Source organism: Halichoerus grypus, chromosome 6 (genome assembly GCF_964656455.1).
Source record: "Halichoerus grypus chromosome 6, mHalGry1.hap1.1, whole genome shotgun sequence".
Lineage (NCBI taxonomy): Eukaryota > Metazoa > Chordata > Mammalia > Carnivora > Phocidae > Halichoerus > Halichoerus grypus.
In genome coordinates this window covers 71,258,203-71,283,138 of record NC_135717.1, presented here as the reverse complement: position 1 = coordinate 71,283,138, position 24,936 = coordinate 71,258,203, and the positions used below count along the sequence as shown (strand labels likewise).

Genomic DNA, 24,936 nt, shown 5'->3' with positions numbered 1-24,936 from the left:
AGAGATTTTGCTATAAAACAATATCAATGAAAAGAACTACCTTAATTCCCCACCACAGAACTCATCTCTCCCTTCCATCTAGGATTGCTTTTAAGCTATCCAAACAGGGTTGCCAAGTAAAATACAGAATGTCCAGTTAAATTTGATTCAGATAAGTGACAAATCATTTCTTAGTACAAGTATATCCCATGCAGTATTTGGGATATACTTATACTAAAAAATGATTCATTATTTTAAGTTCTAATTTAGTGTGCCATCCTGCTTCTTGTTTTGTTGTTTTTCTTGGATTGTTTGTTTTCTAAATTTGGCAACACTACTTCCAAAAGCTTTGACATGTAGCCACGCACAGCTGAGCCAGCCTGCTATGGAAGAATAGAAGTAGATCCTAGTATCTCATTCAGACTTTGAAATGTAAATGTAATTTTTCTCCTAATCATTGCTAAAAGTGAGTCACATAATTTTTAGTCAAAGGCAAATCAAGGTGCCTCTTCATTGTTCTTTTTGGATGAGGCAGGCTTATAAGAAGGAATGGGTACCTAACTGTACTGTGGTATGTGGGCTGAATGGGGGCAGGGCATCACATGGTTTGTGGATATGTAAACTGTGCCCTAGCCAAGTCTGCATTAGAGAAAGGACGTTAATCTGGTAAAGGTTGTGCTCTCCTTACAATATTCAGGTTATTGTGCATTTCTCCAGATGGTAACATCTGGTCCTTATTACCAGCTAAACATTTTCTTTATAAAGGCTGATTTTGAATCAGTCAGGTGTGACCACAGTGACCAAAAATGTGACTTCTATTTTTAGCACTATAGTTTCATAGACCCTCAGTAAAATGCTTTTTATAATTTTTTTTTAATCCCCATTGAGTTTATCCTTGGTTTCCAGATCCCAGCCTGGAGCAAATACTGTGACTGAATTACAGGAAGGGGCGCTTGACAGAAACTGGCCGCTGCCTTTATTGTGTTAATAAGTTGATTCATTCAACAAATATTTGTTAAGCAAATACCATAGAGAAAGCAGGGCTCAAGGAGTCATAGAAAATTTTTAGATATGACTTGGTTCATGTCCCCAAAGAACTTAAAATCCGGTGAGGCAAGTAACAGCAATCCAAGGAACAGAATATGGTCGTCAGTATTGGAGAAATGCAGATCAAGTGCTAATAAAGAGTCTTAGAAAAGGAAAACCACACCTAGTTGGAAAGATGGGGAAAACTGTAGCATTTGAAAACCACTCAAGATTTCTAATGGTTTAGAGTGTGGGAAGGGCAAGATAATGGGGACATTCTAGTGGAGGGAACAAAATGAGAGAAAGCCTCCCTCCATTCCACCTCCGTAAGGAAGTGCTTTATTCCATTTGCCTCTAGCAAAAGCGGTAAATGAGGAGAGGCTTTGCAAAGCCATGATCTGGAAGGCCTGGCAGGCTTGGTTGACAGGACATGCATAATTCCTAGATGAGCTGGGACTGAATGCTTGGATAAAGAAATGACATGACCTGAAATGTACAACTCATCTGGAAAGTGTCTGAGTAATTCATTCTTAAGGGCAGCTGATAACATGGACACAGTTTAATTGCATTAAATATGTGCTTCTCACTTAGGATGGTTATATTTTTAAGCTAAATTTTGATTATATTATGCAGAATTGAGTTATTTCAAAGAAAAATAGGTTATCGTTCCTATGCATGTCCTTGATTGAGGCGTACAGTTTTGAAAGGAGAATGATTGAACGGCTTGTTATTAAGTCGCCAATTAATCAATGATTGATACTCTCCTTATGCTCAGAAGCTTCTTGGGCTGCTGTAGAAAATGTAGAAAGATCTGATGCTGTTCCTTGCCTTTGAGGAATTTATAATCTAGCTGTGGATACATGAGCTACTTCTCGCACAGGCAATCATATTTCTGAGAAGGGAGACTTCAGAATAAAGGCTAGAGTAGTTTGAGAAGTTTTCATGAAGAGTCTGAGGCTGGGTTCTAATGTTCTAGCAGACTTTATTTCTGTCCACAAGAGGATAAGGAGAAGCAGGAACATTTTGAGCAAAGGCAATGATGAGGATTGGAGAAGAAAATGGATTAGCTGGAATATGCTGTCAGTAAGAGGAAATAAAGTTAGATAAACAGTGTGAAACCAAAATGAAGGTCTCAAAAGCTGGATAGAGACTTTTTATATGGTCCTATAAATAATGGAGAGCCATGGAAATTTTCCAAAGCTCTGTCTTTTATTATTGTGGTAAATATGCATTACATAAAATTTACCATTTTAACCATTTTAAGTGTACAATTGAGTCGTGTTGAATACAATCATATTACTGTGCAACCATCACCACCATCCATTGCCAGAGCTTTTCATTATCCCAAACTGAAACCCTGTACCCGTTAAATTCTACCTCCCCATTCTTGCCTCCTACCAGCTCCTGGCAAACACCACTCTACTTCCTCTCTTTATGTATCTGACTATTCTAGGCACCTGATATCAGTGGACTCATACAGTATTTGTCCTTTTGAGTCTGGCTTATTTTACTTAGCGATGGAAGATTTGGGGACATAAGAATGATACTGCAGAAAAATTTTTAGGAAAAATGAATTGGCAGTTATGGGTGGTGTAGATTCGCAACTGGTGTCTAACAGGCCATTGAGCACCCTGGCCAGGAGGGCGCAGACCAGGATGATACCCAAGGAAAGGGGGACCACAAGGCAGGGCCAACAGATTTCTTCTTCTTCTTTTTTTTTTTTTTTTGGTTAACAAAAACATGACAGATTTTAGTAGCAGAACAGGAAAGCAAAAATGTAAAATAGGGATAGACAAGATGACTAGGCAGGAACTAGCTGGTTGGTGGTTCCACTGGTTAAAACACAGAGTTTGATAAAGGGATTCAGTGTCAAGGGAAAAGGACCATTGGGTTTTGGACATGGTACATTTGAGATGACAATGGATATTTGTGTGGAAAGTTCCTAATGCTGTTAGAATGAGGGGTGGGCAGGACAGCATCCTGTTGCTGAAATTACTGATTTCACATCTCGTGCCCATCATAAACTGAACCTCTGTTGGCCAGGGCCTGTACTGGATCTGGGAATAAGTTCTGGATACCAAAGGGATAGAAACATCAATACTTTGACATTAAATCTGGAAGAACTCAGAAAGGCAGAAATGTGTGCCCTTACGGAAGATTTTCTCTATTGGAACGTGGGCCTGGGAGGGGGGTTCTGCCAGTGTAGGAGAAAGGTTTGAGGGAGGGAAAGCCCTGGTTTAATGTCAAACGACCCAGAACGTGTGTATGAATGGGAACAGACAATGTGCCTATTCCATCTGCGGCATTCTCTTTCTAAGCATGGACACTTGTAGAAAACCATCTTACGCCATCTGTTTCATTCCACCCTCTAGATTATCCTTGCTCTGGCATGTTGGGGATGGTGTCTGGACTCATCTCTGACTCCCAGATAACAGCATCAAACCAAGGGGAGAGAAACTGGATGCCTGAAAATATTCGCCTGGTAACCAGTCGCTCCGGCTGGGCACTGCCACCCGCGCCCCACCCATACATAAACGAGTGGCTCCAGGTGGACCTGGGGGAAGAGAAGATTGTGAGGGGCATCATCATTCAAGGGGGGAAGCACCGGGAGAACAAAGTGTTCATGAGGAAATTCAAGATCGGATACAGCAACAATGGCTCAGATTGGAAAATGATCATGGATGACAGCAAGCGCAAGGCTAAGGTGAGGTCCAGGGACGGGGGCGGCTGCTGGGGAGGAAGTCCCTTCTCGCGTCGTTGACTTAGATCAAGGACCTCCTGCATTTTCCTGAAGAAGTACGACTTTGTATTTCTTTTAAGCCGTGACATCAGTGGAGGTGTTCGATGGTGTCCATAAGACCTCCATTCTAGGGAAGCCAGGAATGAGGTGCTAAACATGGTCTCTGAGAGCATTGCTGCTCACTTTTCCTTCCTTAGGGAACAGCAGAAAGCTCAACACTCAGGAGGCAGGGCGGCCCAGAGGCTGGGGGTCTGGGGACTGACAGGGCCAGTAGAAACTCAGAATCTCTCTGCAGATTCTATTCTTTTAGCACCCCACAAATCCCTTTCCCCTTCTCTTACCCTTCCCTCATTTAAATGTTTTTTTGGGTTTTTTTTACCTTTTAATTGTGGTGAAATACACATAACATAAAATTTACCATCTTAACCTTTTCAGGTATACAGGTCAATTGTGTTAAGTACATTCATACTGTTGTGCAACCGATCTCCAGAACTTCGTCATCTTGCAAAATTGAAACTCTAGACCCACCAAGCAATAACTCCCATCCCCTGACCCTCAGCTCCTGGCAACCACCATTTCACTTTCTGTCTCTAGGAATCTGACTTCTCTAGGAGCCTCACATAAGTGGGATCATACAATATTTGAACTTTCGTGATTGTCTTATTTTACTTAGCACAACGTCCTCAAGTTGTAGCATGTGGCAGGATTCCATTTTTTTTAAGCTGAATGATACTCTCTTGTATGCATGTACCACGCTTCGCGTATCCATTCTTCCACCGATGGACCCTATCATTGCTTCTGCCTTTTGGCTTTTGTGAACCGTGCTTCCATATGTTTTTTATACATTGGAACCTTTTAAAATACAGTTGGTTCTTGAGGTGAAAAGGGAGATATTCCAACATTCCCCACAACATGTGGTATCATTTTTTTCAACCAAACAGATCTTCTTTAGTGATTACGTTTTAGTTAGACTGACAATCAAACTTATTTGCATTCCCTGAGCACACAACACCAACCAGGAGAGGACACCCAAGAGTATGCTGGGTGGCCTGATAGCTGGTTTAAGGATGAAGTAAGTAACAACCCACAGACCATCCGTTTTGTCTGCACTGTGGGAATGGTATTCAGCCGATGGTACTTCTCACACCCAACACAACTGGCTTCCCATCCCTGCTTTGCCCAGGACCTACTCCTTTTGTGAAAAGACCTTAGCCCATTGGCGGGAACGTTACCCTTGCTCCCCCTCTAAGCAAGTGTGGGAATGTGGCTTGATAAAAGTGACTCAGGCCAAGGGCATTGCAGGCAGGAAACAGAAGCCTGCGGGGACCACCAGCTCCACGTCTGTCTCTGCAGAGCCCGCCTGTCCCCCATCGGCTGTGGTCAGCACCAGTGCGGCGGCCACTGAGAGCCGGGACGCTGTCAGAAATGTAAGAATTTCTCTCCCATCTCACCCCTGCTTCACTTGTGGTTTCCAAAACATTTCCAGTGGTTTTTTTTAATCTACGTGCAGCTACTCTCTTTCTTGTGTTCATTTCATTTCCCCCTTTTATGTCTGCTCCTCTTGTTTTGGTAAAAGAAAAAGTAAAATAAACATCAGACACTGGAGTTCCCCTAAGAGCCAATCTTTCCTGAGGAGCTGTGAGTCTTCTGACTTTATCACCAAGTGTGACTATGCCACCCGTCAGCAGCGTCCAGAAGCTGATGCTGTTGTGACACGTGTGTCTTATCCAAAGCATACAGTGGGCTTCATCACGTCTTCAATTAAGTCTAAAGCTAAAGCTATCACTCTGTTGTAGTACATTGCCTATGGAAGTCCCCCGGAAGCCAGCACACAGTTTTCCATTTCAACAACAACAATAAAAAACTCCATTCATGAGTATGTGAGATTTTTCTCCTAAAATACTATTTTATCCATCATTATCATCTTCCTAGGATATTTACAACCACAAAAACGTCTAAATTATTTACATAGAGCCTAATCTGTGATTCCTAACATGTCCTTCTCCTGAAATAAAATCTTTAAGATGCAAAAGGACACGGGTAAAACCTTCAGTTTAGGAGCAGTACATATTACTGAATTGTATAACGATATTTAACACATACTATATTTAAACTTACAAATGAAGGTTACCTGCTTAGAATGCCAAGTACCTTTCATGTGATACTAGAATGAGTACTGGGTTTTAATAAATAAAACAGCACTTTGATGGATTGAAAATCCTCTGTACCTGCTCCTCACTTCCTACCCTCAAGTAGCACGTGATGGACAAGGTATATCAGAGTCTCTGAATTAACTGGACTTCTCAGGAGCAGATAGGAGATCTAAAGCCTCAAAGCCCTCTTCTTCTAAACATAATTAGTAAAAGGACACGAAGATATTTCATAAACAGCGTTATGTTAACGAAGTTAGCCCAGTTCCATATGGCTGTTCACGGCTAATATTCTTCCCAGCTCATCCCCAGCAGCTTTTATGTTTTTACATTGTGCTAATTCTTTACTCAAGTTAAAATGAGAAGAAGAGCCCGGATTCCATAACTATAAGTGCTTTTCTCCTATGATTGTTGGAGCTGTGTTAACATCAACAGAACACGCACGTGTAGCAATGTTGTTTTCATCATAATTATACCTCACTGACGACACTTAATTGGGCCTAACAATAACGTATGTCAGATTCTCAATGACTGGAAGCAACTGTGCTCTATCAAGAGGGCAGAACCCCAATCGTGAGTTAACTCTTGAAAATAATACAAGGAAGCTTTAAGGGGGAGAAGTGGATCTATGTTAACTACGTCCTTTTAGATTCCTGGAGGCTTTTCTGAATTGGAAAAGGCTGATTAATTTCCTTCTAGAACACAGAGAACCTCTGGTTATGTCACAGCCGACCCAATCTGTCTATCTTCTCTTACATGTGTGCCCCTTTTAGCCCTGATATTTCTACCACTGAATGATCACATCTTTTGCTGGTTTAGGACGTCTTGACCCAGCAAATGGGTACAGTCCCCGCTCCTGACTGACATAGCCTGGGGCTGGCCATCCACTCAATCTGATCGATCAGATTTGGTAGCCCCAACTGCAATACATGTAAAGAAACATTAAGGAAACTAAATATGTAGCCTTGGTTATAGACCTCAATTTCCTGAATTTAATGAGATTAGACTAGATCATTTCTAAGGGTAGATATCACAGCAGGGTGGTGAAGGGCCCCAGTTAAGACTGCCAAGGTTTGAACCCTGGCTCGGACACTTACAGTGTCCATGGGCACATTATTTGACCTCTCTGTGCCTCATCTGTAAGCTGAGGCTAGTGATGGAACCTACCTCATGGAGTTGTTTTGAGGATTAAATGAATTCATATATTTTCAGCACTTAGAACAATGCCTCACATCCATAAATATCGTGCAATGTTTGATGTATAATAAGGCACTCCCAATGATAAGGCGATTTGAGTCTTCTAATCCCCCTTCCCCACCTCCCATCCTGGACAGGATTAAGAATGATGCTGAGAGGGGCGCCTGGGTGGCTCAGTCGTTAAGCGTCTGCCTTCGGCTCAGGTCATGATCCCGGGGTCCTGAGATCGAGCCCCACATCGGGCTCCCTGCTCTGCGGGGAAGCCTGCTTCTCCCTCTCCCACTCCCCCTGCTTGTGTTCCCTCTCTCTCTGTGTCTCTCTCTGTCAAATAAATAAAATCTTTAAAAAAAAAAAAAAAGAATGATGCTGAGAGAAGAGGATATAAGAAGGCTTATCTATTTCTTGCAAAAGTTATTATTCCATTTTCTTATGATTCCACTCAAGGATTTTGACCTTCCTGTCAGTGTAAAAAGTCGCCGCCCTGGCAATGGGTGGCCTGGCTCCGGAAGAAGGTCACAGTGTCTTCAAGTTAGGAATGTACTTCAAAAAGAGGAGCCCATTCACACTGCAGTTCGGGACCACCTGCGTCAGGACCTCCTTCAATAGTCAGGACCCTTGTTACCTTCCTGAGATGAGAAGGTCTTTTATCTACAAATGCCTCCCACGGGTGGTACCGCTTCAATAAATAGCAATTTCAGTGGGTTTGGATAACCCCAGTTCCTGACTAAATAGCACTTGCATGACATTAAATTTAATATCTCCAACTTCAGGAGTTTAATCTCTCCACTTTCTACGGTCTTAGCAAAACTAGGACCCACTCCTTTAAGAGAATGTAACCGGCATCTTTGTTGGAAATGTGTCTATTATAGCTCTGAGAAACGGCAGCTTCTCTTCCTGAGTTCTCTTCCTCCTCCTCAAGGAAGGGTCACTTCTCCCAGACATATCAGCATATCATTGAAAACATGTCTCGTTAAATCTTCAGCTTCTGTGATAGCCTCAGTGTGTGCGCCGAAGTTTCTGAGAAATGACATCTGTCACTTCTTGGAAAAGCCTTAATTGTTTTGTTTTGTTTTGTTTTTCGCTTGCTCATTTATGACAAAGGTGTCAGCCATTTTATGAAGTGGTGGGATGGGGTCTATTTCTCTGCCCTATTAAGAGTCCTGAAGGAGGGAGTCTTCTGCTGAAAGTGAGGTTTTATTGATAACGGCGTTTCTCATACTTCACAGTCTTTTGAAGGCAACAACAACTACGATACACCTGAGCTACGGACTTTTCCACCTCTTTCCACACGATTCGTCAGGATCTACCCTGAGAGAGCCACTCATGGAGGACTAGGGCTGAGGATGGAGCTGCTGGGCTGTGAAGTGGAAGGTAATTACAATTTCTAGAGTCCCATCTCGTTTCCCACTTTTTAAATCTCTGTCTTCATGCATTTATGCCCCTGCTGGGGCTGCTGCAAATGGCCAGCTTCTTCCCCTGAGTGACCCTGCCTCTGGGTCTGCCAGTCCGTGAGGCGCAACATTCCAGCCCACTCTACACAACAGTACCTCGTATTGGTTGTTGGCAGAACTCTCTGCAGATTCTGTGGGTTGCCTCCTTTGACTTTTTAAAAAATAATTTATTGAGGTGAAATTCGCATAATACAAAATTGACCATTTCTTAGTGAACAATTCAGTGGCATTTAGCACATTCACAATTATTTATGCAACCACCACCTCTGTCTAGTTCCAAAACATTCCCATCACTCTAAAGTAAACCCCCCCACCCATTAAGCAGTTTGCCCTTGACCCCTGGAAACCACCAGTTCCTTTGACTTTTTAAGTGTTGTTTAGCCCTCTATGTCCGATTCAAGTTTCTGTCTGCAGTGGTGACTACATCACATACTAGTGGGAAGGAGCATTTGATAGACTAAAATACCAGCATTACCTTGAATGAATTTCTTAGGCCGCTGCAGAGAAACAAAACTTTACATGAGATAATACGTCTGAATGTGCGGTGAGATCCGTTTAAGGATATTACTGCATAAACTTATCATATGAAAGTCATACCAAGGACAAATTCATTTCACACGCTGACCGCAGAACTGCACGCAGCTCTGCCTTTTTATCACATAATACGTAAGAGGAATGTTTGAAAAAACCAATGCTGTGTTTGTTTATTGTACCATCTAATGCTTTTGTGCATTAGAATTCCCATCTGCCTTAGATTTGGGCATCAATGAGTAACCAACTTTTCCATCCCCATAAAGGTCTTTCTTCAGGTTAGCTCAAAGGATGGCTATTGTTGGTACCCAGATGTTAATCAATTGAGCATATGCTCATGGTTGTTTTGAAGAATGCTTTTTAATATCACCTTCTTGTGGTTTCAAAATTATTTGTGTTTTGAGCTACCCAAATATAATTACATTCTTGAGCACATTAAACATCATAAAACTTTTCTTATGCACTAGAGAATCTTAAGCTATAAATCACCACACTAGTGAATAATTCATAGCTACTTTCGTATGTATTTATTTTAAAGCAGGCCATTATCTCCCATTCTTTATTGTGTAGTTGTTTCTATATCTGGAGTCATGTCTCAGACCTCTGAATTATCCAGTCACTATCAACACAGACTAAGAATGACTATGTGCCAGGACTTTGGCAAAGATACCGAGAAAAAGAAGGGATGGGCAGATCGAACCAGTTGCAGACATATTCATTCCATTGGCTGAGAAATGTGCTCATCTGGAAAAGGGAGTCTGCTGCTATGAGGCAGGTCCTTAGCCTGGATTCTGGAAAGCAGCACTGATTTAAGAGGTGGAATGAATGGTTGGTTGAAAAGACTGAAAAAGTTTACCAGTGTCAACTCTGTAGCGAGGTAGAAATGGCTGGTGAAGAGATTTGCTGCAAGCGTTCCCAAGCACTCACAAGAGTGAGGAAGTTGCCCTGAGCCCTAAGAGAAGCCAACATCCGGGGAAAGTCATGTCAAAGCTTTTTGACACAATTGGTGAAAGGGAGGGTTTTTTTGTTTTTGTTTTTGTTTTCTTCCTTAAAAACAATTAACAGGCCCTTAATAAATATCTGCTCTGTGCCTCGTGCTCTGAAAGATACCTAGAGAGATACAGAAAGAGGGAGGGCTACAACTCAGCCTTGCACACGTGTCCATCCTACTTTGGGCTAGCATTTATGAGAAACAATTAGAGAATCACAGAAGAGAAAATATATTCAAGTAGTAAAATTGGGAAATAAAAATTATTCACTTTCTACTTTTTCAATTTAAACCAGGTCCTACCCTGGGCCTCTTCCAATGAGGATCTCCTCCCCGATAAATACCATAAGGAATGCAGATGAATAGAGTTTTAAATACTTAAAAGTGGGGCCCCTGGGTGGCTCAGTCATTAAGCGTCTGCCTTCGGCTCAGGTCATGATCCCAGGGTCCTGGGATTGAGCCCCGCATCGGGCTCCCTGCTCTGCCGGGAGCCTGCTTCTCCCTCTCCCACTCCCCCTGCTTGTGTTCCCTCTCTGTCTGTGTCTCTCTCTGTCAAATAAATAAAATCTTTAAAAATAAATAAATAAAAATTAAAAAAAAAAATAAATACTTAAAAGTGGCACAAAACTTAGTTAAGACCAGCATCTGGATTGCCAGGGAGGGTTCCCTTGATCCAGTGATAGTGACAAGTAGAGCCCAGAATGTGTGTGTAGACATTTTACAAAGTCTACATTGGATGCCTAAATGGTACCCACATTCTCCCTAGTTATTATTGGTGATTTCCTAGTTATTATTGGTGTGTGTTCTGGGCAGTTGGGGAAGTTGAAACTAGCTATATTTCTATATTTGTCATAACTCTGCTCAGTAATTAAGCACAATAACAAAGAGTATCCAATCTTTATTGAGAAAGAAGCCGTTACCAATGCATTCCTACTGGCCAGAAGCTCTCAGAGAACAGGCCCCCCACCCCCCGCTCCCAGTATCTTGTCTGGGTTCTCAGACATCAAGAGCGCTGTACCTTATCTCAAGTCTTGTAAAGTGAAATGGAATGCCGAAAACTGTAAAATATTAAACAGATTGCAAGAATGAGTAACAGGCTGAAAAATAATAGACCAAACTAATTTAAAGAACTTCAAAAGCAGTCTTTGATTAATGTTGCCTACCTTTCAACTGCCAACTCAAAGATACAAGAATACCTGCCAGGGGTGGAATGCAACCCCCCAGGGGGCTCAGGGAAAATGACCCCAGGATATCTAAGACAGCTCCTCTCAAACACCTGCACAGGAGAGGAGGAATCCCAAGTTGAGGGAAATGGAATCACTCAAAACAATTAGGAAAAAAAAGAAAAAAAGAACAATATTGTACTAAAAGAGAATCTTGAGACTCCCTTTTAGGGAAAAATTATAATACCAGCTTCGCAAATACTAAGCATGTAAAAGAGTTCGTGACAAGCGAGTTCTCCAGCACATTGAAAACGAAAGGAGAAACAGTTGAAGCAGAATCTCTATCATCAACGTTCTCAATTCCAGGGTCATGAATAAATAACCAGTGAGAGAATTCAAGCACTTTTCAGAAAAAGGATGTTTATGTAGATAGCAATGTATAAAATGCTAGGGCTGCCAACTCTCCTCAGCAGATACAGATCAAATACTAAAACAAAGCAGTCCCCAATGCATTCTGCCAAATCCAAGTATATTTAGCTCCTGAAAGAGAGGCAAACCATGCTCGTGGTCTTCTTACCACGGATTGGAGTTTTCTGCAAAGGCATTAGTGGATTCCCTAGCCACAGCCCTGTGAATACATTGCAGAGGTGTGAGATCATAACCCTTGGATCTTGTTGCAGCACCTACAGCTGGACCGACCACTCCCAACGGGAACCTGGTGGACGAATGTGATGACGACCAGGCCAACTGCCACAGCGGAACAGGTGATGACTTCCAGCTCACAGGTGCAGAAACCATCTTCATCCCATTGCTGTGCCATTTCAGTCACGTTGCGGTTGAGACCAGCTAGTTCATGTCTCTGTGTGTTTGCATAACTCCTCCTGGCCGTGGCCATGGTCGGGGTGGTGGCTGGCATCTTCCTTCCCTCGTGCCATCCTGCCACCACCATTCGAAACAATAATTTGAGCCATTTTCAGAGCCAGAGGCTAGGATGGTCTTCATCGAGTAAGAATTTCTCCACCATGGCTAAATGCGCTCAACTCATCCTCATCTTCAAACCCCTGCCCCAGAACACACGCACGACCCATACATAACCACACACTTTAGATTGTTTATTTTCATTTTCTAACAAGGGTAAAATGTCTTGAGAGGAACCTTTACCCAACGAATTGATGAAACTGGGCTTATATTTGAAATGCTGCTTTTAAGTGAGGATTTTGTAAATCCTGTTACATTAAAATTTACAAAGGCAGAATTAGTTGTTATTTCACATCAGAAATAACTAGCAAATGTATCAGGGATGGTGGGTGCCAAATACCTCACTAATTCATTTAGAGTATTACTCCATAACATTCTAAAACCCTAAGAGCTAGAGAGTGACCTTCTCTTCTCCTTGGAATGGCAGAGGAAATATTAGACAAGGGGAGAAATAGGATTGTACCACTTGGAAATGGGCTAAGGCAGTAGGATTTTCACCCTATTGTGGCCAAAGGCGCTGTGGGACCTTTACTGCCACCTTTACTGAGTCAAAATGCGGTTCCATCTAGCATCTGACTCTCATTTTAGATTAAACATGAGCCCTTGGCTGCAGGTCTGTATTTTTACCCAGAAGGGACTCAGAGAGCCCACATAATTAATTTCCATGGGCGAAACTGAAGGTGTTACCATGTAACTTTGTAACCTCGCCATGTTATTGGCTAATGCATTAATGTAAAATCCGCAAGGAAACGTCCCACAGTACATTTCCAATTACTTCAAAAGCTCTCCTCTGAAGGAGTGAGAGAGCTCGGCACTCAGATAGAATAAGGGGTCAAATCTAGCTCAGAAATTTAGTACCATGAACCAGGTTCCCATTTAAATCCCAGCTCCTAAGGCTGCCTCCCTCCAAAGTTCCAGGATAATCGCTTACAGTCATAGGGCCAGTAAATGTTACCGTGGGCTTTTGAAAACGAATCTTGTATGTAAGTAGCCACAAGCCACAAAAATTAATTAATGCAGAGGCATTTTCTTTGTGAGATGTCAAGTTCAAGCTGAAAACCCTACAGCTAGTGTTAAGAACAGAGTACCATTCTGTGAACCAGGTCCTGTGGAACCTTCCCAGGATTGCTTGTAAACACCCTGCCACAGACCTCAGGCCTTCTGTGGACCCTGTCACACATCCGTAGTGAAATTCCTCATAAAAAGGAACGGCTATAGTCATCACAGTATACCCTTTCAATTGCCCTCTTGTGGAGAGGTGCTTTTCTTTATAAACCCTAAAGTGGTCAGTTAATATTGATTAGAAACAAAGCCTCAGATTTACTCCTCATATCAGAACAACCAACCTTCTCATTTTTGCATCAGTTCATGACTGAATCAATTGAAACTAAAGCCTTTGAATGAAACAGGGCAAGTATGTTAGCCTGGAGCAAATTATGTATGGCAACGAGTAACACACCACAGAAAATGGGTCATTTATGGTGGAAACACTGACAGTCCTCTAAAAGTACAAGGTTATAGTTTATCTATAGCATTTAAAATCATTTATTGGTTAGATAGAAAAAGGTTCTAATTATTTTTTTATGTATTACCATGGCAAAAAAAAAAAAAAAAAAAACCATGCCCATTTGTCTATTTCTATAAATACATACATACATGAAGACCTTCCAGAGGTCTTGTTAATGCCTGCTCCACGCCCCCATTAAGAAGAGGTGAGTTCAGAAGGAACCTCACGTTTCAACTTCATTTGCCGCATTAACGGCCAACTTGGGTTTTGTTTTTGTCTTTGTTTTTGTTTTGTTTTGTTTTTTTACTTATTTTGTTTTATGGAGCTATGGGTTATCCTCTGAAAAAGGGTGTGCTCATATGTAATCATTTTTGTGAGGAGCAAAAGCCTCCCGTCACCCAGATATCCTCTCGTGTGGGAGCAGCTCACGTCCTAGGCTCACACACAGCTCTGCAGCCTTCTTGCTCCTTCCATCCCAGGCTCCACCGTCACAGCCTCAAACTTGGCACATTGAGTGTAATGGAGCCAAAGTAAAAACATCCTCACTTTAACCCTGAGAGGAGGGAAGGTGGAGAGGAGGATGAATGCCCTCTCGCGAGGTCGTGTTTGGTTCCTTCACGCAGATGGTGTCACTTTAATCTCTCCTCCTGGGGTGACCACTTTGAATATAGTGGGAAATAAGTATTGTAGCAAAATGCTCATTACTTACAAACAACACTGAATTGCAGGTGAACTGTACCGAATGCATGGAAATGAGGAGAGATTTCACTCTCCGGTACTTGCTTGCCAAGGTGAAAATTCACCCCTGAAGTTACTCATTTGCAAATGCCTTTGAAGTCATTAGATAATACAATTGGTTTCAAAGGCACCAGGAGGCCAAATTTCACATTGGATCTGTGTGTACCCAACAGCGGAATTTGGCTCCCAACCTATAACAAAACTGATAATGCATATCGGTTTTAAAAAGTGAATTTTCACCTTGAGTCTTTCTCCCATAAGACCACTAGGAACAAACGCTAATGTATTCTGGCCTCCCTCCAATTCTGCCATTATAGATTCACCTTCTTAACCCATAATGTATATAATTCCTTCTTCCTAGCACCTGCCTCATTGAGGCCACACACACGTGTGACCACTCATCCAGCATATTTACTGGGAAAGCAAGGGTAACATGACTTGGTGCTGCAGTCGATTAGCTCCAAAATCTTCCTACCATCCCAAGAGCACAATTTTACAGCTCTCTGATTCACGATCTGGATGATTTCTGATCTGTGGAAGCCGCAGGGTAAAACGAAGACCTGGCCAGAATAGAGATGATCACAGAGCTTGACTGAACGGTACTATTGGGAGGTGTACAATGGCACCTGAGAACGACCTCGATAGCTTTCCGTGATACTCAGGAGCCCACCGCATGCCCTGCCCCCGAGTCTACCCAGGGCTCTATCTCTTAGGGCAACAAATAGATGATCTCTGACCATAGCAGGTACACGCTAGGAGAAATGGCTTTCTCAAACACCTAAGTAATAAACAGCACACCAGTGTCTCCCACACTTAATGGGTTCTAAGACTCACCTGACAAGCTTTCAAAAATTCAGATTTCAAGGCCTTACCTTGGAGATTCTGGTTCAGTGAGGTCTGAGGAGGATTAGTGGATTGGCAACCACAGCTTCAACAGGCCCTCAGGTCATTCTTATGGTTGGCAAGTTCAAGAACACTACTTTAAAACAGAGGTTTAGGGGCACCGGAGTGGCTCAGTCAGTTAGGTGTCTGCCTTCGGCTCAGGTCATGATCCCAAGGTCCTGGGATCGAGCCCCACATCGGGCTCCCTGCTCGGTGGGGAGCCTGCTTCTCCCTCTCCCTCTGCCGCTCCCCCTGCTTGTGCTCTCTCCCTCTGTCAAATAAATAAATAAAATCTAAAAAAAAAAAAACCACAGAGGTTTAATGAAGAGGAGCAGAAAATGGAAGTGCCAAGATGCAGAACAAAAGAGGGTGAAGCTAAATTGTCACGTGGTTCCCTCACCAGGAATCCCAGAGTCAACCCCAACTGATTGGAAGCTGACAATGTTCAGGAGGTTATTTGTGCCATCTTCCAGTGCTCTGGGCCTGTGAGGCAGGGTTTCTGCTCTTGCCTTTTTGTGCAGCTTGTCCAAATCACATGCTGGGCAGAATATTTGTCCTTGGGAAAAGCAAACAACTCCAAGCAGCTAAAGAAAGGAGGAACTGCTACCACCCACTTAAACCTTCAGTTTTTAAAATAGATTGTGGGGAGCAGCCCTGCGTGTGCATCTGAGACCTTGGGAAACTATTTGAAGCTCAGAGGCCCGGGTCTAGTTTAATTCCCAAGTCACTGAGGATGTGTGGAGGCTTTTGCTTTTCATGGGTACAGTTGTGTGCACGCTTAACCTGGGAATCAGGGAGTGCCCTTGGAAGGAAGCCCCAGACTCTCCATACCGCCTGGATGCTTTTAGGAATACACGTGTTGAGTAAAAAATCGTGGTTTATTTGGGCTTGATCTTGTGGTGGGCAAAATCTAAGTAAAACGATTACCACAGGCGGAGTTAAAGGAAGGATTTTCTACGGAGAAGTTTGCCTCCAACAGATGTACGTCAGCATAGAGCATTTCTTTACTGTGTATTATCCACAATGCTTCCTTTTTCTGATTTTCGTATGTTACTGTTTTGTTTGTTTGTTTTTCAGGCGGTACCACTGTGCTGGCCACAGAAAAGCCAACCATAATAGACAGCACCATACAATCAGGTATCAAAAAAAAAAACCAACAACAACAAAAAAACAGAATATGGGGTAGATTTCACGTGCGCCTCTCCGCCCCCCACCCCCAAGTAGTGCATTGCCGCGCTTCTCAATTTCAGTTTCTCTCAAAGTCCTAGAAGAGAGATGCCACACAGCATCTGGTCTCCAAGCATGAGCCATAAATATTGCTTTCCTTTCATCCACATGTATATGCAGCAGAGAGTGAGGTTTCCTTCTCCATCAGTAATTGCCAAATGGTGACAATCCCAGCTCTCGGAAGAAGGAACTGGGTAACATACTTTGTTTAACGCAGCACATCTAGGACATGGACTGTGTTTGCAAACTCCGAGAGAAGGAAAGCTCACAGGCAGCAGCCTGACTATTTATTTTCATCACAATTCTGCAAAACCGAGACAGGCAAAGTTTGTCAGTTTTGCCTGCCACGGAGTTGGCAGTTTGACAACAGCGTTTCCAGTGGGCGTGCCACGAAATGGGGTGCGGAAGCCACGGCTGCGATTGTGCGCGGGGAGAGCGGCGCCTGGGGAGCAGCACCTCCGCATCCTTTTGTTAATAGAAAAGCCTAATGACTTTTCAAACCCGTGGCTTGCTGTTTACCAGGGGCTGGCCGCAGTTAAAAGGCAGCCTCCCCCGCCTTTTGTATTTTGTTGGTATTCGGTAAAATTCTTCCCCACAGACACACACGAAGGGAAATCCTCAGTGCAAGCAATCAGAGGTTTTAAATACTTTAAAGTTAATCATTAGAGTAAGGTGAGCAGGTCAATTTTCCAGCTTCTCCCATTTCCTTCATCGAAGCTCCCTGAGCCTTGGCCTCCACAGTCATTTATTAATGGGGCGTGTGGTGTATATCAATGTTTCCTCAACAGTATGACACCACCCAGCGAGGCAGAAAGTAGAAAGGGCTACTCTAATTAGTATGCTTCCTTAAAGGATGCTGTCGCCATTGACCTGATTAAACTGCAAAACAAACTTCTCTATGGTTGAACTTAACCCTGAGTTTCCCTGTGGTGGGCTCAGGTTGACAGAATTCCTGTGACCCCACGGTTCAAACACCCCCAACTACCAAAAGGTGAAACAGAAGAATATCTGTTCCCCTAAATTCAGAAAACACTGTAGTCCAAAGGACACTCTTTCTGAGGTCTAAGATATGGGCTTCAGGGTTGCACCATCACCCTGCATGGACCCTCAGGAGTCCGGCCTCTCGCTCACTTCCTGCCTTCCCTGAGGGTCCTGGGCCTTCTCGGGTGGTTCTCTGTGGAGTACCCACTGGCTGGCTGTCTGGGACCCTCTGTAATAAGGAAGAGGGCTGAGGTGACAAACTGAAGTTCTAGTAACCTAACAAACGTGTTAACTGCCCTGTTAGTTTTTTGTCTTGCCAGAGAGTTAATTAAAACCCCTCTAAAGTTGCCAGCGAACTTGTCTCATCTCTTCTCTCTTCTTGCCTATCAAAAGAGCTAGGGATCATTGAAAAACTGAAAGTTGAGCAACAGCTCTGGAGACAAGAGAAAGGTATACACCAGATTCCAAAGTGGGATAATTCCCCCTGGACGTTGAAAGTCAGCAATGACTTTGTGAACACATGTGGTTTGTGTGTGAGTTCAAGGACCAGCCATCCTGTGGGGTGTACTGTGGTCAGAGCGCAGACGGACAAATCCCAAATCAGGAAGACCCATGGCCACCACCATCTGAATCAGTTCATGTCAAACCGCAGAGCTTACTGATAGAAGGGGTCTGCTCCGGTTTTGAGTTCCACGGTCAGCCCAGAGTCCTTTCCAAATCACCCTGGTTTCTCATTTTTTCATTGCCTGAGTCATGAACCTGTCTCCCAGTCTTTGTGGATAATGGACCGTCTGACCTTCTTTGAGGAGCTCTGTCCATTGTCACCATCTGGCTAAGCCAGTGTTCTGAGCAGTTCTCGAGGCCCTGCATGTGTATCAAGTCCGAGGTTAAGCCTAACTTTGAGCTGTTCACCCAGGGTGGGACCCACCTCTCTGATAGTTTGATCCACGCTGTTCTGCGGGTTTCAGATTCTTCAGGCATATTTACAAGCAGCAAATTGGACCCCTAAACTTTCATCTAATCTGATTTTGCTGAAGCCATTATAGACTCAAGTAAAGTCTTAAGATTTCATTTTTGAGGATTCTTATCAATATCATAAACTCAGTGGGCCTATAATACTCAGATACTGTCTGGGTTGTGATCAAATGCATCAAAGCCTATTAATGCTCTGCCAGAAAATGAGGAGAAACCCTGCATTTTCCAGCCAGCTCCCCCCGCTGAAAGGTCTCGCGCTCTGAGGATCTTCAAACACTCCTAGAGCAGCTCAGGGTCGATTCGTAACCTATGATTGCATGGGCCTAAGCATCTCCACTTATTTGGACTGAAAGACCCGTCCGAGAGTAAGCTAGTTAACATCCTCAAAAGAAGTTTTGAATACCAGGTTCCAAAATTAAATCCTTGTGCATATATGGTGCTAATGATTCAAATGCGGGCAGGATAGTTTCCACAAGCGCAGCTGGGGCCGGCGCACAGCGGCTATAAATTTGTTTTAAGTTCAGAATATTGTTTCCTGCTATTTTTAAGAGTCAAGAAGGGATTTAGCCAGATTATTCCCAATGAATTTAATAAGAATTGTGCAGCCACAGGGCCTGGGTAATATTTTGAAGACTGAAAGGTCACTAGTCCTCTATACTTACTTCATTCCTCGGTTTGCTTTTTTTCTCTTTCTTTCTCTCTCTCTCCTCTTTTCTCTTCTGCTTCTCTCCTTCTTTCTTCCTCTCTGTCTCTCTTTCTTTCTTTCTCCTCCCTATAAATGTTTGTGTGTGTTTTACGTGTCTCATAGCCTTTCTGGCCAGCCCTGAACTGTCAACATCTTCTCACCCCACACTCCTCCCCCACCATATGCATGGGTTAAAAAAAAAGAATAGTTCTTTTAAATTAACAAGATTGCCGTAGATTATATGATCGGGACAAGAAGATGAAAGGGTAGTAAAATACAAAAGGTTAGAGCAGATCCCCTTGTACAGTCATAGGATCCGGAGAACACATGAGAAGATCAACGTGGACCGCCACTCAGGACAGCTGCAGAAATGCTTGAGCCCTCCTCTCAAACAAGGCTGTCCTATGTCCTGGTCATTAGCAACACATCCAAACTCATAGATTTTATGATATCACCAGAATATTAAGAGCCAAAATAATGCATGGTGTGGTTTCTATACTGTACGATAAATTTAATGTATTAGCCAGAAATGTGTGTGCTGTAATGGCTGGCTGCCCTCCTGCATGTGCACGTCTTATAAACTACATTTTAAGGAGGAAACCCAAAACCACACACATATTAACATTTTCCAATATTAACACTTTCTAACAGGAGATTATGCAACAGTACATTCTAGGTTCATGGGTGCTGACATCCAAGGTTGCTCAACCATTCAGGCACTGTTCAATTGACTATAGTTCATCTGCATAATTCAATCTTGCTGCTCAAAAGTGTGGTAAATTTTGGAGAGGGTTTCTCATGCTTTAAGAAGCCCTATTTCATGGTTATGATAGACAAGACATGAAATATATCTCTCCGGTGACACCATAGCTGTGAAATACAGCCCTTCTGCACTCACCGAAAGTACGCACCTTAGACACGTCATGTGGCTCACTAGAGTGACTTTCCCAAACTAGCTCTGCGCACCTTTGGGAGGTCTTATTGTCACCGGAAGGAGGAGTCCATCCTGCTCCATTTTGACAATGCATATGGCGCATTCCTTCCAAAATTCTACATTAGCATTTGCAAAGGGTTCCTTGGAAACGAAACATGCAAAGTAAATCATCCTTATCTATTCAATGAATCTTCCCATAAAAATCCCTACTGCCATTGTTAAAGTGGGGGAGGGGGCCATGGCAACCGGGCTCCCAGAAGAACGCAAGCAAGCCCTGTCGTGTTAAACACGGACAAAGTTAAAGAAAAGATCAAAACAAGATCTGATCTCAGCCTGACCCTAATACAGCGTACGATACTATACTTCCCTTATTGTACATACGAATGGTTTTGAGACATGTTCAAGATCAACTGGCAAGATGCCCTAGGCACCTTTCTCTCCGTTTCAATGCTGCCATCTTGTGGACTACCTAAACTCAATGAGAAGCAGTGACCTCCCTTCATTAGAGAAAACAGCTGCTTTGTGTGTTTAATTTTATATGAGGGGAGGAGTAGGACTGACTGAAGCATGAGAATTTTATCTTTAAGATTATTTTAATTATTAGCTTCAGATTACCGAAACAAATTCCAAGCCACAATGATTTCATTTCTTTCATACTTAAAAAGTTAAGCTACTTCTAAAAAAAGGGGGGGGGGAGTGAAAAATAAAGCTATAGAGGCTTAAAAACACGACAGTCAAATAGCACCTTGTAGAACACCCAAGACAGATCATTCCTGAGAATCCATTCATATTTTCTTTTCAAATTCAAAGGAAACATTAAAAGAAACTTTTAAGTGGACAGCTCTTTAAAAATGCTTTGGCTCTACGTGAACTTGCATGGAGGTTTTAATTTACATGCAAATTTTAAAATTCACTAAAAAAGCAGAAACTTACACTTGAAATTAATTGACCTGATACAAAGCACAGGAGACTAAATAACCTTAAGAAACGCTTCAGAGATTTGACATAAAGACCTGAAGTGTTACCCAGTGTGGTAAGAATACAGATAGCCTCCAGAATGAGACATCCAGCCAAGTCACATTTCTTCACTTTTGAGGTTCATGGGTCAATCTGTACTTAAGATTCTTCTCATTGGTGGATAACAATGTATATGATTCATTCTCAAGAACAGAGTATCTTTCATATTAAATATCATGGGCATAGGGAGAATGTTATAGATGTAATACATCTGCCTTGGAAAGTAACCTTCCTGGAAATTTTATGTAAAACCAATTTAACAGGCGGTCCATAATCTTTTTAAAGCTGGATAAAAAAAAAAAAAAAATCCAAAACGTGATTTTGCAAACATTTTGACATCTCCATGCAGTCTTTTGAGTTTCCTGGTAATCCTGGGTTTTGAGGCTTTCCCAGAATTTTCAAACAGACGTTAAGTTATATAAATCGTGCCTTTCGTGAGCAAATTAAGGGCCTTTCTGACCTAAATGATTAAATTTGTCTTTCTCTGCTTGTCTCTATTTTTCCTTTCCACCCACTGAAGAGTTTCCAACATATGGTTTTAACTGTGAATTTGGCTGGGGTTCTCACAAGACATTCTGTCACTGGGAACACGACAATCACGTGCAGCTCAAGTGGAGTGTGTTGACCAGCAAAACCGGACCCATTCAGGATCACACAGGTAACGGAGAGTTCACTGCGGCCTCATTGCTTTAAATTAGAGAGGGTGTTATTGTGGAGGGTTTCTGGGGTCTGTGAGATTAGGGGTGTTAGAAAACACTCCCGAGCATTCACCTCGTGCTTTCATTTCCTGGAATTACCGAGATCTCCTTTCCTAGAAGAGATGCTCCGATGCCTGGTAGCAGAGAAGGCCCGATTAAATCTGGCAACTGATTGCCTCTAGGAAAAATAGCAACCTGGGCAAAGATGTGTGAATAAGTACCTGTTTTATACTTTTCCTGACCGTTTTCATGGAAATTTCAAATACATTCAAAAGCAGAGAAGGCTTAGTGACATGAACCCTGTATGCGTATAACCCAGCTTCAACGAGCACCGAGTCACAGGACTCTTACTTTATCTCTAGCACCCCTGCCTCTGGATTATTTTGAAGCAAATCGGGGCATAGGTCATCTCATTTATTTTGCAGCTAAAGAAACAGTAAGTGAGCCTCCTGCTCCCTCTCTCTTGAGCCTTGAAGTTGAAGTGGAACAAGGTGGGGTGGGATTCTTATTCATTTGAGGAACATTGTAAATCTGGCCCATTTTTTTCTGAGCAGGTGGAAACCTCACCCCACCCTGCCCCATCTCCTGTCTTACTTTCCTGCTAGGATTAATTAGTGGCAGAGGGATGGGCTGGGGGTCCCTGGGGGCTGACTGCCACTCCAGTGAACTCTTTATCCACTGCCATCCTGCTTTCCTCTTAGTCATTTTGTCATCCAGCTTGAGGTGCTGCATGAAGATCCAGCAGTTGTCCTTACAATGCCCACACATTCACACGCTCCCACACACTCACCACGAACACTCAACCGACCGACATCTCCCCAACTCAGTGAAACTTAAGGGACTGTTTGCTCAAGAGGTGGCTTCCCAAATGATACACTAGAGGGCCATTTGCTGATGCTGAGAAATCTCATTAAACAAAATGCCCCCATGCTGGGGCTTTGGATGAGTGGGTCAGTGGGCCAATGCGTTGGCAGAGGGCACTTCATGCCTTTCCCATTTTGTCATTCACTTTTTTCCCCCCAGTGAACATAACCATTAAGTAGGTTGAATTGGCCTCCTTCCACCACAGCTACCTCTTTGCCTAATGAGAATGACAAGGAAATTGGATAAAATTGGACTCCTTCAATTCTGAGACACTTTCAATTGAATCTTAAGACAAGCAGTTTTAGAAAACTTAAAATACTTTGACTGTAAATGGCACTGTACATATAAATGGCATCAAATTAACCAAATGCAATTAGCTGAAATGAAGGCAGTAATGGTGGAAAAATTGATGCAAAGTGAAGCAAAATGGCTCAGTAGGATCTGACATTCAAAGGAGGTTAAAAGCTATGTTAGCCAGAGACAAAAGCTAAAAGGCTTGCCGAAGTAAAGTGCTAATTGAGAAAATGAAGACAGAGTTCCTGACCCAGAACTGTGATAAAACCCCTGAAAGGAAAGATATCAACGCTTTATGCGTTGGAGTATCAGAAAAGGGGGGCTTGTCTTAAGAGTAACAGCTGAGAAGTGTGATTCCTTCAGAAGGATTTGTCTCTTTTGTTCTCCCAGACACCCAAATTTACTTGGCTGTGGTGCCAGGTCTGCTCTGACGGGAAAAAGCCTCCCACAGCCCTAGAAACACAAGCATTTGCTGAGAGAGGGGGAGTGAGCCCAACATCTGAAAGGCAGGAACTTGTTAACATAAAAAAAAAAAAGTAGATGAAAAGAGCAGCCTACATGCGCACAGACGGACATTAGACAATATTCTGCAATTTGCAAATCAGGAGATTTCTTTAAATTAACACAATCTAGGTAAAATATCCTGCTGTTCAATTTGGAATTTATCGGAAGGAATCCCACTTGGTTTTCTGCATTTGACTTCTAAGAGGGAAGCGATGTACCTCCTTCCAGAGGATTCCTAAAACCCAGCATCTTCCCTGGTTTGTCGAACAAGTGTTATTTGAGGAGCCCTATTACTTGGTAGATGCTGCACCAGGCACTGGAGATGCGAGAATAAAGGAGGGGGGCCCTGCCCTGAGGAGCTCACGGTCTGCTTGCACAAGGTGGGAAATGATTACCGCACAGGGGCTGAGGGGGCCCCAGGCGGAGGTGAGCGGCGATGGGAGAGATAACATGGGGGCTCAGAGAAAGCAGTCCTGTCCCAGAGAGTCTGGGCTAGGATTGGCGTGCGTGGGTGCGGAGGAGAGCTTGCAGGTGGTGTGGGGGGACAGGCTTCTCTGTGAGGCCGTTAGCGATATGGCAGGGGTGTGCAGCCTCGGGTGCCCCGTGAAGGAGTGTGGCTAGGCTAACGGTCTTGAGGAGCCGCTGAGAAGCTTCGAGCAGAGCAGTGACATGAACATGTTTTTAAAAGACCACAGAGGTGTCAGGGCAGAGGCCAGGAGAGATTTCCCAGGCAGCCTTCCTCCCTCCACCCAGGTCCAGTTTTCTCCTCCTTTCTCCCACCTGTTCTCTGATGAGCCAGAATAAACGTCATGGGCTCCATCTATGTGCCCCCCTCTCTGCAGCATCTCCAACTTCAGTATTTTTCCCTAAGAATGGGGATATGGGGCACAGAGGCAAGACGGGTGCCTTTTTCACCTGTCCCTCTTGGGGGACCGAGACCCGACTCGCCTCAGTGAGGTGGTGCTGTCACACAGTTAGGGAACCACCACTTGGTAAAGAGAAAGCAAACCCCAAGAGCGACTGGGTCTGCGTGGTCACAGGGGGCGCTCCGTAAAGACCGTGTCAAACATGCCACCGGAGCTGTGAGTTTTATTTCCACCCTCCTTTTATTATTCCACCCGTTGCTTCTCTTAAGAGGGTCTTGGTGCAATCTCGTGTAAGCAGCCAGGTGAGGGAAGCAAGTTGCCCGCTGACACACCCACTTCTACCTGGAAACTTGGACACAGGCAAAAAGATACAAGGACGTGCCCACATGTGCACGGGGAAAAAGTATCTCGCAAACACGCAAAGCCCTTGGGCAGCAAACAAAACATCCCGCTGCCCACTGAGGCCCGAGCATCAGATTCACACTTACATCAGGTGAGGCCTTAGAGTAGGTATTTCTATTTGCAGAGCAAACAGTGAAACATGAGTTGTGTATGTAGACC

General features: G+C 43.4%; 1 protein-coding gene across 9 annotated transcripts in view; it reads left to right on the top strand.

The window, feature by feature from the left end:
• Window positions 1–24,936, top strand: part of NRP1 (neuropilin 1) — a 140,202-nt gene that overhangs the window by 103,143 nt on the left and 12,123 nt on the right. For 7 of the 9 annotated variants that reach the window (XR_013449046.1, XM_078075352.1, XM_036118607.2 and 4 more), the window contains 5 exons: window positions 3,378–3,709; window positions 8,319–8,463; window positions 11,906–12,010; window positions 16,408–16,467; window positions 21,670–21,807. Coding sequence is in view for 8 of the 9 variants with exons in the window: in XM_078075352.1 (XP_077931478.1) it covers window positions 3,378–3,709; window positions 8,319–8,463; window positions 11,906–12,010; window positions 16,408–16,467; window positions 21,670–21,807 (780 nt within the window). In the remaining variant the exon portion in view is untranslated. The remainder of the gene's footprint in view (window positions 1–3,377; window positions 3,710–8,318; window positions 8,464–11,905; window positions 12,011–16,407; window positions 16,468–21,669; window positions 21,808–24,936) is intronic. The other 2 variants (XM_036118610.2, XM_036118611.2) reach the window with 1 other exon arrangement.